The sequence below is a fragment of the Panthera onca genome, chromosome C1 (genome assembly GCF_046562875.1).
Source record: "Panthera onca isolate mPanOnc1 chromosome C1, mPanOnc1 haplotype 2, whole genome shotgun sequence".
Classification (NCBI taxonomy): domain Eukaryota; kingdom Metazoa; phylum Chordata; class Mammalia; order Carnivora; family Felidae; genus Panthera; species Panthera onca.
The window spans coordinates 183305739-183324653 of NC_138346.1; the positions used below are offsets into that span (position 1 = coordinate 183305739).

An 18915-nucleotide genomic window follows, 5' to 3' on the forward strand; every position below is an offset into this window, starting at 1 on the left:
TATACTCCAGTTTATTTATTCTGTTATTTATGGACATCGGTAGACATTTAGGTTGTTTATAGTTTTTGCTATTATGAATAATGTTGCTCTGAACATTCCTGATTATATGACTTGATGCTCATGAGCACCCATTCCTATTGGGTAGATACATAGAAACGAAATTGCTAAGTCTTAGGGTCAGCATGAATAGGCAATGCAAACAGTTTCCAGTGTTGCTCTACCAATATGTATTCTGCCATTGAAAGTTTTATTCTCTACATCCTTCCCAACTCCTGGGGTTGCTGGATTTTTAAAAATTTTATCATTATTATGGGTGAATAATGCTTTTATTTGGTTTTTCCCTGAAGACGAATGAAGTAGACTAATAATTCATACGTTTATCAATCTTTCAGGACATCTTTTTATAATGGGTGTGAAATGTTTGTCTTTTGCTCAATTCTGTATCAGGTTGTTACTTTCTTATTCATTTGTAGGAATTTTCTATATTTTCTAGTTACAAACTCTCTGTCAATTATATGTGTTACAAATATCTTCTCCCATTCTGTAGCTTGCATTTTTCATCTATTAGTGGTTCTTGTGCTTATGATGAGCAAGTTATTTTTAATATAGTCTAATTTAATAATGTAGTTTGATTTATTAATCTTTTTCTTTATGCTTAGCGCTAATTTTGGTCATGTTTAAGAATTCTTTCCCTGCTCCAAGTTATGAAGATACTCTTTTATATAATCTAAAAGCCTTATTTCTTTAATTTTTATATTTAGATTTATGGTCCACCTGGATTTCATTTTTATATATGGTATGAAATAGGGATAAAATTTCATTTTTTATGTATATCTGTGTGTGCAATGCTATTTGGTGAAAAGACTTTCCTTATAATCAGTCTGTAATGTTACTTTGTCATAAGTTAAGTGCCTACATATATGTGAATTTTTTTCTAGTCTCTCTTCTGTGTCATGGGTCTGTTTGTCCATTCTTTTAAAAACAATTTTTTTTTAACGTTTATTCATTTTTGAGAGACAGAGAGGGACAGAGTGCAAGCAGGGGTGGGGCAGAGAGAGAGGGAGACACAGAATCCGAAGTAGGCTCCAGGCTCTGAGCTGTCAGCACAGAGCCCGATGCGGGGCTCGAACTCAGGAACTGTGAGATCATGACCTGAGCTGAAGTTGGACACTTAACTGACTGAGCCACCTAGGCACCCCGTTTGTTCATTCTTGCATAAATACTATGCTTTCTTAATTACTGTAACTTCAGTTTTGATACCTGGTAGTTTGAGCCCTCCAGATTTATTTCTTTTGGAAATTGTCTTAGCTATTTTTTGTGTCAAAAGTGTCTAACGTATAATTTTAACCCTGTGTACTCATCATTGATTAGTCACTTTTGTGTATATCAGTAATCACCATTCACCAAGACATAGAGTGTTTCCATTGCTCAGAAAGGTTTCCTTGTGTCTCTACCAGTCAATACTCCCCTCAAGATAATCACTATTCTGACTTTTATCAACATTGATTACTTTTGTCTATTCTTGACCTTCATGTAAATTAAATCATAGAATAAGTATTCATTTGAGTATGGCTCATGTCTGTCAGAAGCACTTGTGTTGTTGTATCTCAGTAAACCATTCTTTTTTTATTGCTCTTTGGTATTCCATTATATGAATATATAATTTATTTACTTCCCTGTTGATGAGGATTGTTTTTAGCCTTGGATTATTATGAATAAAACGACTATGGATATTTTTATAAGTATCTTTTGGTAATCGTATATACTCAGTTCTCTTGGTATATTCTTAGTGGTGGAATTTCTGGGTCATAGAGTGCATGTATAATTAGCTTTAGTTAATAGTGCTTAACAGTTCCCCCAAAATAATTGTAACCATTCTTTGTTGTTTCAGGATATTGAACATTTTATGCGAAAAATTGCAGAAATAATTGGGGGCATGGAATTATGCTCTCGTTCTCCAGATAGGTTTTATTTGTTTTTATTTGCCTGTTCTAGGCTGCTAGTACACTAGCAATCCTTGATCATGTCAGTCTAATGTTACAGATTAAGGTGATTTGAAGCCAGATTTCAGTTCTTGTAAAAGCCAGGTTATTTACAGTTCATCTCTATTCCCGGGCTCTTTCAGGGGACTATCTAAAATGTGGAGAATTTATGAATATCTCTCCTTCTGGGTAGGCCCTGAAGTCATATTTTGCTTCTAGGTCTGTGAGACCATAAAAACCTCAGCTAAATTTATCAATCCTTCATTTGTCTTTTCTGAAATTAGCAGATGCCCCTAGAGAGAAAACAGCTCCAATGTCTGGTTCATCTTCCTGGCTTTTTCTTCTTCAAGATTCTAAACTCTAATTCTAAACTGTCTTATTTGCTTCTCTGTGCCTGCAAGCAGATTTTTAAAAGTCATTTGACCAGATTTTTAAAATGTTCCTAGTAGGATGATTGGTGTGCTTGGTATATATTGTCATTATCTGAAGTTGAAGTCTGTTCCCCATTAATATTCTTTCTACCCTCATCTTGTCTCTGTGTAGTCTCCCATTCCTTTTTCCCTTCATTATGTCTGTTTATTCTAAGTATCTATTATTTGGTTGATATTGCATGGTTAATTATCACAGATTTCTGTAATCCATATTTTCATTTGATATACACATATTCATATTCCTACATGTTTAGTTTTGTAAGTGAACTTAGAATCATGTTTCAGGTCTAAAATAAATCTCTTTGAATTTTAATTTCAATTATATTTTGGGGGAATTGGCATTTTTACGTTATTCATTCTTCCCACTTAGATATGCAATGTATATTGACTTTTTAAACTTATGTTTTCCTTGTGTATAATATTAAGGTTTTGGGGGTATGTGTGTATGTACTTGCCATACATTTCTTATATTTCTAACTGGTTATATATTATGTGACTTTGGGGAATAAGGCTCTTCACTCACTTTTCTTTATTTTTTTCTTTTTGTGTGTGTGTGTGTGTGTGTGTGTGTGTGTGTGTGTGTGTGTGGTTGATATACAGGAAAGTGACCAAAAAATGTTTATCTTGTATCCAGTCATTTTTTTCAATATTTATTTATTTTGAGAAAGAGAGAGAGAGAGAGGGTGAGGGAGAGGGGCAGAGAGAGAGGGAGAGAAAGATTGCCAAGTAGGCTGCATGCTGTCAGTGCAGAGCTTGACATGGGGCTCAGTCCCACCCACTGTGAGATCATGACCTGAGCTGAAACCAAAAGTTGGACGCTCAACCAACTCAGCCACCCAGGCACCCCAAGGACTTTTAAAATTCAGTAATCAAATAACAACATTAATTTAAAAATGGGCCAAAGACCTTAATAGATACTTCACCAAAGAAGATATAAAGATGGCAAGTAAGCATATGGAAATATGCTCCACATCATATGTCTTTGGGGAAATTCAAATTAAAACAAGTTATCACCAAAAACCTAGAATGGCCAAAATCCAAAACACTGACAGCACCAAATGTCGGTGGGGATACTGAGCAACAAGAACTCTTCTTATATACTGCTGGTGGGAATGCATAATGGAACAGCAATTTAGAAGACAGCCTGGCAGTTTATTACAAAACTAAACACAGTCTTAACATACAATCCAGCAGCTACTGCTTTTGGTATTTACCCAAAGGAGTTGAAAACTTATGTCCACATAAAAACCTGCACAATAGCCTGCACAAGGTTTTGTTTGTTTGTTTGTTTGTTTGTTTTTAATTTTAGTCAGTTAATATGCAGTATAGTATTGGTTTCAGGAGTACAATTCAGTGATTCGTCACTTTATACAACACCCAGTGCTCATCACATAAGTATCCTCTTTAACAGCCATCACCCATCTAGCTTGTCCCCTACCCACCTCCCTCCACCAACCTCAATTTGTTCTCTATCCTTAAGATAGTCTCTCACAAGTCTCTTGTGGTGGGGTACCTGGGTGGCTCAGTCAGTTAAGTGTTCCACTTTGGTTCAGGTCATGATCTCATGGTTCGTGAGTTCGAGGCTTGTGTCAGGCTCTGTGCTGTCAGCTCGGAGCCTGGAACCTGCTTCAGATTCTGTGACTCCCTCTCTGTCTCTGCCCCTCCCCCAGTCCTTCACACACATGAGCGTGCTCTCTTTCTCTCTGTCTGTAAGATAAACATTAAAAAAAAGAGTCTCTTGTGTTTTTGGTTTGTATCAAGTCCTGCCCCGGGCTTTGTGCTGTAGCACAGAGCCTGCTTGGGATTCTCTCCCTCTCTCTCTGCCCCTCCCCCACCACGTGTGCTCTTTCTATCAAAAAAAAAAAAATCAAAGAGAAAAAAGGAGTATCTTCTGGTTTGTTTCCCTTTCTTCTCTTTTTTACCCCCTTTCCCAAATGTTGTTCATCTGTTTTGTTTCTTAAACTCCACATATGAGTGAAATCATATGGTATTTGTCTTTATCTGATTGACCTTTTTTGCTTAACATAATACATTCTTGCTCCATCCACATCGTTGAAAATGGCAAGATTTTATTCTTTTTGTTGGCTGAGTAATATTCACTGTGTGTGTGTACATATATATATACATTGTGTGTGTGTTTGTGTGTATACAATGTCTTTATTCATTTGATGGACATTTGGGCTTTCTCCATAGTTAGGCTATTGCTGATAATGCTGCTATAAATGTTGTGGTGCATGTACCCTTTTGAATCTGTGTTGTTGTATCCTTTGGGTAAATAAATACCTAGAAGTGCAATTGTTGGATCATAGGGTAGGTCTATTTTTAGTTTTTTGAGGAACCTCAACTCTGTTCTCCAGAGTGGCTATATCAGTTTGCACTACACCAGTGCAAATAGGGTTCCCCTTTCTCCGCATCCTCGCCAGCACCTGTTGTTTCTTGTGTTAATTCTAGCCATTTTGAAAGGTGTAAGCTGGTATCTCATCATGGTTTTGATTTGTATTTCCCTGATGATGAGTTCTACCTGTTTTCTCCTGTAAAGTTTTGATGGTTTCCTGTCTCACATTTAGGTCTTTCATCCATTTTGAGTTTATTTTGTGTGGTGTAAGAAAGTGGCCCAGGTTCATTCTTCTGCACTTCGCTGTTCAGTTTTCCTAACACCATTTGTGGAAGAGACTTTTTTCCACTAGACATTCTTTGCTGCTTTGTCAAAGATTAGTTGACCATATAGTTGTGGGTCCATTTCTGGATTTTCTATTCTGTTCCATTTGTCTAAGTGTCTGTGTTTGTGCTAGTACCATACTGTTTTGATGACTACAGCTTTGTAATACAGCTTGAAGCCTAGAACCATGATGCCTCTAGCTTTGCTTTACTTTTTCTGGATTGCTTTGGCTATTCAGGGTCTTCTGTGATCCCGTACAAATTTTAAGATTGTTTGTTCTAGCTCTGCAAAAATACTTGTGGTATTTTGATAGGGATTGTATTGAATATGTAGATTGCTTTGATAATATAGACATTTTAACAATGTTTGTTCTTCTGATCCATGTGCATGGAATGTTTTTCCTTTCTTTCATAAGTGCTCTCTAGTTTTCAGAGTACAGATCTTTTACCTGTTTAGTTAGGTTTATTCCTAGGTATTTTATGTTTTTTGGTGCAATTGTAAGTGGGATAGAGCCCTTGATTTCTTTTTCTGCTGCTTCATTATTGATGTATAAAAATGCAACAGATTTCTGCATTGGTTTATAGCCTGCGACTTTTCTGAATTCATGTATCAGTTCTGGCAATTTATTGGTGGAGTCTTTCAGGTTTCTTTTTTTTTTTTTAGTTTTATTTACTTTTAATTTTAAAAAATTTTTTAATGTTTATTTTTATTTATAAATTCCTAATGTCCCTCATCCATTTAGCCCACCCCCCCCCCCACAATCCCTCCAGCAGCCCTCTGTTCTCTGTATTTAAGAGTCTCATATGTTTTGTCCCCCTCCCTGCTTTTATATTATTTTTGCTTCCCTTCCCTTGTATTTGTCTATTTTGTATCTTAAATTCCTCATATGAGTGAAGTCATATGATATTTGTCTTTCTCTGACTAATTTCACTTAGCATAATACCTTCTAGTTCCATCCACATAGTTGCAAATGGCAAGATTTCATTCTTTTTGATTGCCAAGTAATACTCCATTATATATATGTACCATACCACATCTTCTTTATCCATTTATCTGTCGATGGACATTTGAGCTCTTTCCATACTTTGGCTATTGTCAATAGCACTGCTATAAACATTGGGGTGCATGTTCCCCTTCGAAACAGCACACCTGTATCCCTTGGATAAATACCTAGTAGTGCAATTGCTGGGTCGTAGGGTAGTTCTATTTTTAACTTTTTGAGGAACCTCCATACTGTTTTCCAGAGTGGCTGCACCAGCTTACATTCCCACCAGCAGTGCAAAAGGGATCCTCTTTCTCCACATCCTTGCCAACATCTGTTGTTGCCTGAGTTGTTAACGTTAGCCATTGTGACAGGTGTAAGGTGGTATCTCATTGTGGTTTTGATTTGTATTTCTCTGATGATGAGTGATGTTGAGCATTTTTTCATGTGTCTGTTAGCCATTGGCACGTCTTCTTTGGAAAAGTGCCTGTTCATGTCTTTTGCCCATTCCTTCACTGGATTATTTGTGTTTTGGGTGTTGAGTTTGATACGTTCTTTATAGATTTTGGATCCTGACCCTTTATTTGGTATGTCATTTGCAAAGATCTTCTCCAATTCTGTTGGTTGACTTTTAGTTTTGCTGATTGTTTCCTTTGCTGTGCTTTTAATTTTGATGAGGTCCCAATAGTTCATTTTTGCTTGTGTTTCCCTTGCCTCCAGAGACGTGTTGAGTAAGAAGTTGCTGTGGCCAAGGTCAAAGAGGTTTTTGCCTGTTTTCCCCTCTAGGATTTTGATGGCTTCGTGTCTTACATTTAGGTCTTTCTTCCATTTTGAGTTTATTTTTGTGTACGGTATAAGAAAGTGGTCCAGGTTCATTTTTCTGCATGTCGCTGTCCAGTTTTCCCAGGACCACTTGCTGAAGAGATTGTCTTTATTCCACTGGATATTCTTTCCTGCTTTGTCAAAGATTAGCTGGCCATACGTTTGTGGGTCTGGGTTGTCTGTTCTGTTCCGTTGATATGCATGTCTGTTTTTGTGCCAGTGCCATACTGTCTTGATAATTACAGCTTGAAGTCCAGGATTGTGATGCTTTGGTTTTCTTTTTCAAGATTACTTTGGCTATTCAGGGGCTTTTCTGGTTCCATGCAAATTTTAGGTTTGTTTGTTCTAGCTCTGTGAAGAATGCTGGTGTTATTTTGATAGGAATTGCTCAGGTTTCTACATAGAATATTATGTTTTATTCAGATTATGAAAATTTGACTTCTTCCTTGCCAATTTGGATGCTGTTCATTTCTTTTTGTTGTCTGATTGCTGAGGCTAAGACTTTCAGTACTGTGTTAAATAGTAATCAGGAGAGTGGACATCTTTGTCTCATTCCTCACTGTAGGGGAAAGGCTCTCCATAGCATTTATTTCTGCTCTAATCTTTATTAGTTCCCTTCTTCTGCTGACTAGGGCTTTATTTGCTGTTTCTTTTCTAGCTCCTTTAGGTAAAAGGTTAGGTTGTATATTTGAGACCTTTCTTGCTTCTTGAGATAGTCCTCAATTGCAATATACTTCCCTCTTAGGACTGCCTTTGCTGTATTCCAAAGGTTTTGGACTGTCATGTTTTCATTTTCGTTTGCTTCCATATATTTCTTTATTTCTTCTTTAATTTCCTGGTTAACCTGTTCATTGTTTAATAAGATGTTCTTTAACCACCATGTATTTGAGGGCTTTCCAATTTTTTTCTTGTGGTAGATTTCAAGTTTCATAGTATTGTGATCTGAAAATATGCATGGTACGATCTCAATCTTTTTGTACTTGTTGAGGGCTGATTTCTGACCCAGAATGTGATCTATTCTGGAGAATGTTCCATGGGCACTAGAAAATAATATGTATTCTACTTCTTTAGGATGGAATGTTCTTAATTTTTTTAAGTTTATTTATTTATTTTGAGACAGAGAGAGAGAGAGAGAGAGAGAGAATATGAATGGGGGAGGGGTAGAGATGGTGAGAGAGAATCCCTGCTCAGAGCCTACTAGGCTCCATGCTGTCAGTACCGAGCCTGATACAGTTCTTGATACCATGAACTATGAGATCATGGCCTGAGCTGAAATCAAGAGTCAGATGGTTAACTGACTGAGCCACCCACATGCCCCTAGGATGGAATGTTCCAAATATATGTTAAGTCTGTCTGGTCCAGTGTGCCATTCAAAGACATCGTTTCCTTGTTGGTTTTCTGCTAGGGGGAATATATATGTATGTATACACACACACACACACACACACACACACACACACACACCCATACACACATATATATGGATCTTGTGTTTTTATCCATCCTGTTACCCTAGGTCTTTTGATTTAGAACTTTTACATTCAGAGTGATTATGGAAAGGTATGAATTTAGTACCATTGTGTTACCTATAGAATTGGTGTTTCTGGTGGCATTCTCTGGTCTTCTCTTTTTTTTTTTTAATGTTTATTTATTTTTGAGACAGAGAGAGACAGAGCATGAACCGGGGAAGTCAGAGAGAGAGGGAGACACAGAATCTGAAGCAGGCTCCAGGCTCTGAGCTGTCAACACAGAGCTCGACGTGGGGCTTGAACTCATGGACCATGATATCATGACCTGAGCCGAAGTAGGACGCTTAACTGACTGAGCCACCCAAGTGCCCCTGGTCTTTTCTTGTCTTTGTTGCTTTTGGTCTTTTTCCTCCACTCAAAGAGTCCCCCTTAAAATTTCTTGCTGCGTTGGTTTAGTGGTCACAAACCTCTTTGGTTTTCGTTTGTCTGGGAAAGTCTTTATCTCTCCTTCTATTCTGAATGACAGCCTTGCTGGATAAAGATTTTTGGCTGCATATTTTTCCAATTCAGCATGTTGAATATATCCTGCCACTCCTTTCTGGCCTGCCAAATTTCTGTGGATAGATCTGCTGTGAACCTGATTTTTCTTCCCTTGTAGGTTAGGGACTTTTTTCCCTTGCTCCTTTTGGGATTCTTTCCTTGTCTGTGTATTTTGTGAATTTGACTGTATGCCTTGGCAATGGTCTGCTTTTGTGGAATTTAATGGGAGTTCTCTGTGCTTTTTGGATTTTGATGTCTGTGTCTTTCCTCAGATTAGGGAAATCTTCAGCTATAATTTTTATGAATAAACCTTCTGCCGCCTTTTCTCTCTCTTCATGTTCTGGGATTCCTTCTGTATGAATTTTGTCACATTTTACTAAGTTGCTGATTTCCCTGAGTATACCTTTGTGATCCATTACTTTTCTTTCCCTCTTTTCATCTTCATTATTTTCCATAATTTTACCTTCTGTATTACTCTGCTCCTCTGCTTCGTCCATCCTCATTTTTATGGCCTTCATTTGGGTTTGCATCTTGGTTTTACCATTTTTTATTTTAGCCTGACTAGATTTTAGTTCTTTTATCTCTGCAGAAAGGGATTGTCTGGTGTCTTGTATGCTTTTTTCAAGCTCAGCTAGTATCCTCATAATCATTGTTTTACTTGTTTATTATTTATTTATTTCTCATAATCATTGTTTTAAATTCTAGTTCAGACATCTTACTTATATCTGTACTGATTAAATCCTGGCTGTGAGTTCTACTTCCTGTTCTTTCTTTTGGAGTGAATTTTTCTGTCTCATCATTTTGTCCGGAAAAGAATAGAAGAAAGAAAAAAAAAAACCAAGACAAAAAAACAAAAACAAAAACCAAAAAACTAGATCCGTGGTGTGTTTTGTTCTGCTTGTTAAAAGAATCTAGATCTAGGGGTGCCTGGGTGGCTCAATTGGTTAAGTGTCTGACTTCAGGTCACGATCTCGCAGTCCATGGGTTAGGTTTGAGTGCCGCATCAGGCTCTGTGATGACCGCTCAGAGCCTGGAGCCTGCTTCGAATTTTGTGTCTCCCTCTCTCTTTGCCCTTCTCCCTCTCGCGCTCTGTCTCTCTCTCTCAAAAATAAATAAACATTTAAAAAAAAGAATCTAGATCCAAAAGTATAAGTAATATAAAATAGAATAGAATAGGGAAAATAGATAACAGAAAAAAGAACTTGAGAAAAACTAAGAAGATACTTGAGAAAATAAATAATAATAAAAAGGGATGAAAGTAAAAAGGAAGTTAGATCCCGTTTCCCCTAGAGCTGAAGCTTTGCAGCATTCTATGATCAGTAGACTTGGTGTTGAGTTGTTTGTGCTGGTCTTCTGGGGGACCGACCTTCTGCGCTAATTTTCAGGCTGACTTGTTTCAGTGAAAATGGGCCGGGACTGGGTGAAAAGGAGGAGGTTGTGCTTTGTGTACATGGCTCCATCCTCCACTAGGTGGCGCTGTTTTGCTCCCTGAAGGCTTTCAGTTCAGATGGACAGGATGCACAGCTCCCTAGCCCTGGAGCTCAAAGTTCACACCTCCCACTCTTCAACAAACCCTCACAGAAGAGTAGTCACCCCTCTTGTGTACCTGGTTTTCGTGAGAACCATGCGTTCACCCTGCCTGATCTGAGCTTTTTTATCTCAGGCACACGACTAAGTTTCAAAACTACACAAATTTTAGGGAATCCTGCACAGGGACCCGTGCTGTTCCCCTGGGGGAGCATCTTGCTGTGCTTTTGCCCTTTGCCAGCCAGTGTGAGGAAAGCAGTCACAGACCCCGCAGTGGTTCAGAGTTTATGTCAAAACAGAGTAGAAAGCCAGCACCCTGCCTTAGCTCACTGCCCTCAGCCCGAGTCCCCACTCCTATGCTTGGGAACAGTGCAGCAGGTTGGCCTGACCCGTCTTTCTTGTGACCCAGCGGATCCTCAGACCATGCTGTCACTCCTGGGATTCTGCCCTGGTTTGCCACCTGAGCACCTTTAATCCAGGCACATCCTGCATGGTGGTGGACTTCTAAAAGTTCAGATTTTGTACTCTGCTGCTTATAATACTTTGCAGTAGCCTCTGTAAGCAGGCTCCCTCACAGCCTCTGTACCCACAGCTATGTCTCCCCCAAGTAAACTCTCTCCTTCCAGAAGGTGGTCATTTTTCTACCTGTAGATTTGTACTTTCTGTTCTCTCAGACCTCTGATTGATTTCTTGGGTGTTCAGAGTTATTCGATAACTTGCTTTATTTGAGGGACGAGACAAGCTGAAGGTCTCCCTGCTCCTCCACCACCCGAACTCCTTTCTCCACAAGCTTGTTTATAGAAGCCTTTTTTTATAACTGTCAAAACTTGGAAGCAACCAAGATGCCCCCCTAGTAGATGAATGGATAAATAAAGGGTGGTATATCCAGACAATGAATATTAGTCAACACTTAAAAGAAATGAGCTATCAGGGCACCTGGGTAGCTCAGTTGGTTAAGTGTCCCATTCTTGATTTCGGCTCAGGTCATGATCTCACAGTGTGTGAGTTTGAGCCCTGCATTGGACTCTGTGCTGAGATCACGGAACCTGCTTGGGATTGTCTCCTTCTCTCGCTGTGCCACCTCCCCCACCCCGACCAAAAAAATAAATAAGTAAACATTTAAGAAAAAGAAATGAGCTATCAAGCCATCAATAACATGAAGGACCCTGAAATGTGTGTTACTGAGTGAAAGAAGCCAATGGGAAAAACCTGAACGCTATATGATTCTAACTACATGACATTCTGGAAAAGGCAAAACTGGAGACAATGAAAAGATCATTGGTTGCTTGTGGGGGCAAATTGAAGTGGAACAGAGAGATGAATAGGCAAGAGCACAGAGGAAAATCAGGGAAGTGAAAATACTATGGGTGATACTATAATGATGGAATATGTCATTATACATTTGTCCAAACCCACAGAGTATACATCACCAAGACTGAACCCTAAGGTAAACTATGGACTTTGTGTGATTATGATGGAACTATGGGGGTTTATCCTTGGTAAAAAAAAAACAAAAACAAAAACAAAAACGTGCCATTCCTGTGAGTGAGGTTGATAGTAGGGAGGCTGTGCATGTGTGGGGACAGAGACATATGGGAAATCTCTGTACTTCCCTCTCTAGTTTTGTTTTAAACCTAAAACTGCTCTAAAAAAATAAAAAAAAAAATCAGAAAAACTCCAGAGAGGTTGAAGGGTTAATCTCCACTATACAATAGTAAAGCCCTAAGAGACATGGCAGCCAAAATATATATATACATATACATATATATATATATATATATATATATGTATATATATATATATGCACACACACATATACATATATATACACATATGTATACATATACATATGTATATGTATACATATGTATACATACATATGTGTATATATATATTTTCACCCACAGTATACTAAGATACAAACGTATATGTAGTCTACCTGGCAATTACTTTGACTTTTAGAGACTTGTGATTAGAGTAACTAATTTTTGTTTATTATTAATTTGTCTAAGGAAATTTTTCTTTAAACTTTCAGATGATACTGCATTGTTTGAGTTGATTCAACTAGTTCCACCAGGTACTGTATTATATTTTGATAAGGTAATTGATGTGCAAACCCATTTAAAAGAATGCTTCTTAAAAATACCATCTTTTCCCCTCCTTCCCAAATTAAGAACAATGTTGAGTTTCTAGTATTGGTCCATAAATGTAAAATGTCAATAGATGAAAATAATATATTCAGAAAGATTGACATAAATAGTATTTGAACATATTGTTCTAAGATTGAATAAATAGTAATAATGGAAAATGGAAAATTACATGCTATCATTCTAGCATATTTTGGGACATTCATAAAAACGACTTCTGAGTTTTTGTGATTTTTCCCAAACTCTATTTTTTTTGTTGATAAAGTAATTATCCTTTTTTTGTGTGTTGACTGTTACTAGGAATGGAGGGGAATAAAAACTGTTTAGTAAATATTACAAATCTCTGGGATAGGTAGAATTAAAATATGGAGACTGGCTTGATTTTTGTTATTTACTTCTATGATTATAGGAAAAATCTACCTTAAATAATTATTTTATGTGAAAAATGGAGAACTATATGTTATTGAAAATTAGTAATCTTAAAGATTTTGAATATTACATATATACATAATTCAGGTAACCATAAATTCTAGAGAATGTCTACATTTTTTCCCAACATGTAACGTAATGTCTTATAGTGTCAGGTAGAAAGGAATGGAAGGTAGAAAAAATTTGTGGAGATAGTAATTAAGTTTCAGGTTTGTATAAATGTCATACCAACTTGATAGGTTTACAAGGACTTTTTTTCTCTAGAAACATGTAGGTACTCATAAAATTTACATGAACATCTCCCTTCTATAAAGGGAAAGGAGAATGTCATTATGTACTACATTTCTGAATAAGGAATCCATTTAACATAACTTGCTTTAAATTTTCCTTTCATAGGAAAACAAACAAACATGACATGAAGCAGATATTTCAGTAAAGCATCAGGCCCTATATATTTTTGTACCTGATGATTTTGCTTCTGAATAGAATATTTTGTTATAGTTTGAGTCATAGTATATCTTTTTTGTAGTGGGTGAAACACTGTCTACATATGATGAAAATACACGAGATTTCATGTTCCCGGGTCCAAACCAAATTTCTGGACACCATGATTCAAACCGCCAGGTTACCATGAGGAGGATTTCTGGCCTTCGAGTAAGTGCTTACTTACTATTTTTGGAATCAATTTGTGATATGGGATCACTGTTAAAAGCACCATATAGCCTTTAATACCTGAAATGTGAAGAACTGATTCAAAGTTTAATGTGGTTCAAAACATATTTTTAATGAAATTATGATGTTATTTTAAACATAAATCTGAATGAAAATGATATAACAGAACCCATGCATCTTTCATCTAGAATTAACAAGTGTTATTTTGCCTTGTATTATTCAGATTTCTCTTTTTTCCTTCTGCCACCTGCGTCCTGCCTCCCCACATTCCCTCTCTTTTCTCTTTTCTTTATTATTCCCTCAGAAGGATGACCAATAAACATTTGAAAAGGTGCTGAATCTCATCAGCATATGGGGAAATCCAAATGAAAAAAACCGTATGATTTCATTTTTGTAGCCATAAGATTGGTAAAATTTAATAAAATCTGACCATATCAGAAGTGTGAAAACTACCACAGTTCAGAATTATCTAATAAAGGCAAAGATTCTCATAGCCTGTTGCCTTCTAGGTGTGTACCTGGGGGATGTATTCTGTCTGGTATACTAAGAGTTTTTCTAGGGGTGTTCACTGATAGCATGGTTCATAATAGTGAAAAATTGCAATAATTTAAATGTTCATTAGTAGGAGTTTGGATAGATTGTTGTATGTCCATGTCATGGAAATATATATTCATATAACTAAATGTGAAAACTACAATGTGATAGCCAATTCTTCCATCCTTTCCTCCAACTCTGTTCAACTTTTGTTGGGTGATTTACACATATTTTTATCCCTGAAAATGTCTTCCACTTAGAGAAGCTGAGAGAAGACCCTGCTATTTCAAAGAAGAAAAAAGCAAAAGATGTATAGGTTCAAATAATTTGGGCAAACATTTTTTTACTAATTTTATAAAATGTTTAAGTTGTTTGAGTAAGGGAAATGGGGTGATATATGAGCCAATATGGTGAATTAAATAGTTTTCCCTGTAGGTCTAGATTTATGATATGCTCTGTCCTTGGAAATAGCAACTTCAGCTTGCTAGAAGTGTAAAAGTTGACTAGTAAATCTATGAAAATATACTTCCTTTGAGATATTTTCAGTGTCAGTTAGCTACCTTCTATTATAAAAACCTTCAAAGAGTGTTTCAGCAAATGTATGGAAGCCTGCAATGAAAAAAAAAAAATCTGATTTTAACATTATGGTGTTTTGAGGGCACCTGGGTGGCTCAGTTGGTTAAACATCTGACTTCAGCTCAGGTCATTATCTCATGGTTGGTGAGTTCAAGCCCTATGTCAGGCTCTGTGCTGACAGCATGCAGTCTGGAGCCTGCCTCAGATTCTGTCTGTCCCTCCCCTATGCATGCTCTGTCTTTCTCTCTCTCAAAGGTAAATAAACATTTAAAAAAAATTATGGTGTTTTGAAAGAAATTTAAAAGGCTATATTATACCAAATTGACAATATAAACATAAAAGTATGGACCATTAATAGGTATCTTCTTCATTTACTTTGGGTTACTTTTACATACATTCAGATGTTGGATTACTAAGACAAAAAATACATACATATATATATATATATATATATATATATATATACACACACACACACACACACACACACACACACACATACATATAATTACTTCTGGTAATGGTGGTGTGAAGAGGTTGACTGTTCCTCTCTCCATACAAAATAAGTATAAAACTGGACAAAATTGTCATAAACACCAGTTTTAGGACAATGAAAACTGGCAATTAAGACAAATTAAGCCTGTTTAAGGTTATAAGCAAGTGTTGAATCACTGTATTGTACACCTGAAACTAATATTACACTGTATGTTAACTAACTGGAATTAAAAAAAAAAAGACAGATTAAGTGTTTATACTTAAATAATGGCTAAAGATTTGGATAAAAATGGCAGGAACATGTGGCCTTCTTGCCTGAGGCAGCTTCCATACCCTACTTGGCCAGTGAGAAATTGTAGCTTCACCAGTCCTGGGGTTGGGCAGAAAAATCAACAGCTCTGCTGCCAGAGGGGTCGGAATCAGGTTTGGGCAGTAAGACTGTGATATTGTAATTTTTAAAAAATATTTATTTATTTTTAATTTACATCCAAGTCAGTTAGCATATAGTGCAATAATGTTTTCAGGAGTAGATTCCAGTGATTCCTCCCTATGTATAACACCCAGTGCTCTTCCCAATAAGTGTCCTCCATAATGCCCCTTACCCATTTAGCACATTGCCCCTCCAAACCCCTCCAGTAACCCTCTGTTTGTTCTCCATATTTAAGAGTCTCTTATGTTTTGTCCCTCTCCTTGCTTTTATATTATTTTTGCTTCCCTTCCCTTATGTTCATCTGTTTTGTATTTTAAATTCCTCATATGAATGAGGTCATATGATATTTGTCTTTCTCTGACTTATTTCGCTTAGCATAATACCCTCTAGTTCCATCCACATAGTTGCAAATGGCAAGATTTCATTCTTTTTGATTGCTGAGTAATACTCCATTGTATATATACATACCACATCTTCTTCTTCTTTTTTTTTTTTTTATAACACATCTTCTTTATCCATTCATCTGTCAATGGACATTTGGGCTCTTTCCATATTTTGGCTATTGTCAATAACGCTGCTATAAACATTGGGGTGCATGTGCCCCTTCGAAACAGCACACCTGTATCCCTTGGATAAATACCTAGTAGTGCAGTTTCTGGGTCATAGGGTAGTTCTATTTTTAACTTTTTGAGGAACCTTTCCAGAGTGGCTGCACTAGTTTGCATTCCCACTGGCAGTGCAAAAGAGATCCTCTTTTTCCACATCCTCGCCAGCATCTGTTGTTGCCTGAGTTGTTAATTTTAGCCATTCTAACTGGTATGAGGTGATACCTCATTGTGGTTTTAATTTGTATTTCCCTGACGATGAGTGATGTTGAGTATTTTTTCATGTGTCGGTTGGCCATCTGGATGTCTTCTTTGGAAAAGTGTCTATTCTTGTCTTTTGCCCATTTCTTCACTGGATTATTTATTTTTGGGGTGTTGAGTTTGATACGTTCTTTATAGATATTGGATACTAACCCTTTATCTGAAATGTCATTTGCAAATATCTTCTCCCATTCTGTTGGTTGCCTTTTAGTTTTGTGGTTGTTTCCTTCACTGTCCAGATGATGGTCCCAATAGTTCATTTTTTGTTTTTGTTTCCCTTGCTTCTGGAGACATGTCAAGTAAGAAGTTTCTATGGACGAGGTCAGAGAGGTTGTTAACCTACTTTCTCCTCTAGAATTTTGATGGCTTCCTGTCTTACGTTTAGGTCTTTCATCTATTTTGAGTTTATTTTTGTATGGTGTAAGAAAGTGGTCCAGGTTCATTTTTCTGCATGTTGCTGTACAGTTTTCCCAACACCACTTGCTAAAGAGACTGTCTTTATTCCATTGGATATTCTTTCCTGTTTTGTGAAAGATTAGTTGGCCATACATTTGTGGGTCCATTTCTGGGTTCTCTATTCTGTTTCATTGATCTAAGAAATATATATTTGGTTGTATCCTTTTTCTGGCACAGAACTTCCAAAACCCTTGGAATTTTTTAAGTGGTAGGAGCAATAAAGGTGTTTTACTTGTTTTGTTATGTTAATGAGGTAACTTTTGAAAGGCCCCTAGATAGCCTAAGGATGAGGGTTAGTTGCCAGGGAGAACAAACATGTGGTTAGAGGGTTGGAACTTTCAGCACCCTGACCTGTGGGGAGGGTATATGAGGCTGGAGATTGCATTAAAACACCGATGGCCAGTAATTAATCAATTGTGGATATAGTACTGAAGCCTCCACAAAAACCCATAGGGGTTTGGTTTAGAGAGCTCTTAGGTGAACTTCTGAGGCAGGTGCTGCGAGAGTTGTGTGCCTAGAGAGGGCATGGGAGCTCCATGTCCCTTCCCACCTACCTTGCTCTATGAATCTCTTCCATCTGGATGTTCAGCTGTATCCTTTATCATATTCATTTATAATAAATTGGTAAACAGTAAACTATTTTCCTGGGTTTTGTGAGCCTCTCTAGCCAATTAATTGAACCAGGGGAGAAGGGCATGGAGACTTCCAAATTATAGCTGATTGGTCAGAAACACAGGTGACAACCTAGAGTTGGGATGACATCTGAAGTGAGGTGGGTACAGTCTCTTAGGACTGATCATTAACCTGTGGGATCTGATACTATCCCCATGTAGTGTTAGAACTGAGTTAAATTATAGGACCCCTATCTGGTGTCACAGAGAATTGCTTGCTAATGTTGGAAAACCCACACATGGGAATTGGTGTCAGAATCCTAAGGGCAAACAGTGTGTCTTCACCAACTAAATGTGGATTTGGATGCAAATGGATGAAGAAACCACATAGTTTTGATAGGCTGAAGGCTGTTCCAGTTAGATTGAGCAGCCATCTGCCAGAAGGTTCACAGAAGTAAGGGAGCAATATCACAGAGAAGTAAGGGAGGGCTGAGGTCAGCTCTCCACTCATTCCTGGCTGACTGTGAAACTATGCATATGCAACGAGAGACAGTGCGAGCCCAGCAAAAAGTGAAACTCGGTAGAAACTACAGATCTGGCTGTGTCTTTGAATGTATTCCCCAAGCCACACACGGATAATCAACAGAGTGGAACACTTACAGGTTCATAGGATGACCACTAAGCTATGTATATACAGGTGAGACCCCTAGAATGAATGGAAGAATCAAAAGATACATGGTATGTGTGTAAACTGAACAGCAAAATGGCAGATATAAATCTAGTCGTATCCAGTGTTTTTAAGTGGATGGATAAAACACTCCAATCAGTAGTTTGTTGTCCTGGCAGACAACAGTGTACCCTTCCTCAGAATTCTTATGACATCTGTCTGAGTCTTAGGCTGTCTTCCTGAACCCATTGCTGTGGCAAGAATTCAATCACATCTGAGATTAAATCCTGGCACTCTCACAGACTACCTGACTAAATTTGAGCAAAGCACTATAATATTAAGATATCATAAGGCTGTTGGGTGGATTAATGAAACCTTGTAAATGGTTATAGCAATACCTGGCACAGAGAACACTCAATAAATGTTAGTGATATGATGATGGCTGTGGAGATCATGACAGTGGTGATGATGATGATAGTCTCCTTTAGACTGTGAACTCCATAGAAACAGGATCTGTGGCTTTCTCTTCTTTAAATTTAACTATTCACACAGTACTTTGCATGGAGTAGGTACTCAAATGCCTCTTGATTGAATTGAATGAATGAATTACATCTTATAGA

At 37.4% G+C, this 18915-nt stretch overlaps 1 protein-coding gene across 1 annotated transcript in view; it reads left to right on the forward strand.

Moving 5' to 3' along the window:
- Positions 1-18915, forward strand: part of SPATA6 (spermatogenesis associated 6) — a 148140-nt gene that overhangs the window by 37771 nt on the left and 91454 nt on the right. The window contains 2 exon segments of the mRNA XM_060624031.2: positions 12448-12489; positions 13518-13642. Of these exon segments, the coding sequence (XP_060480014.2) occupies positions 12448-12489; positions 13518-13642 (167 nt within the window).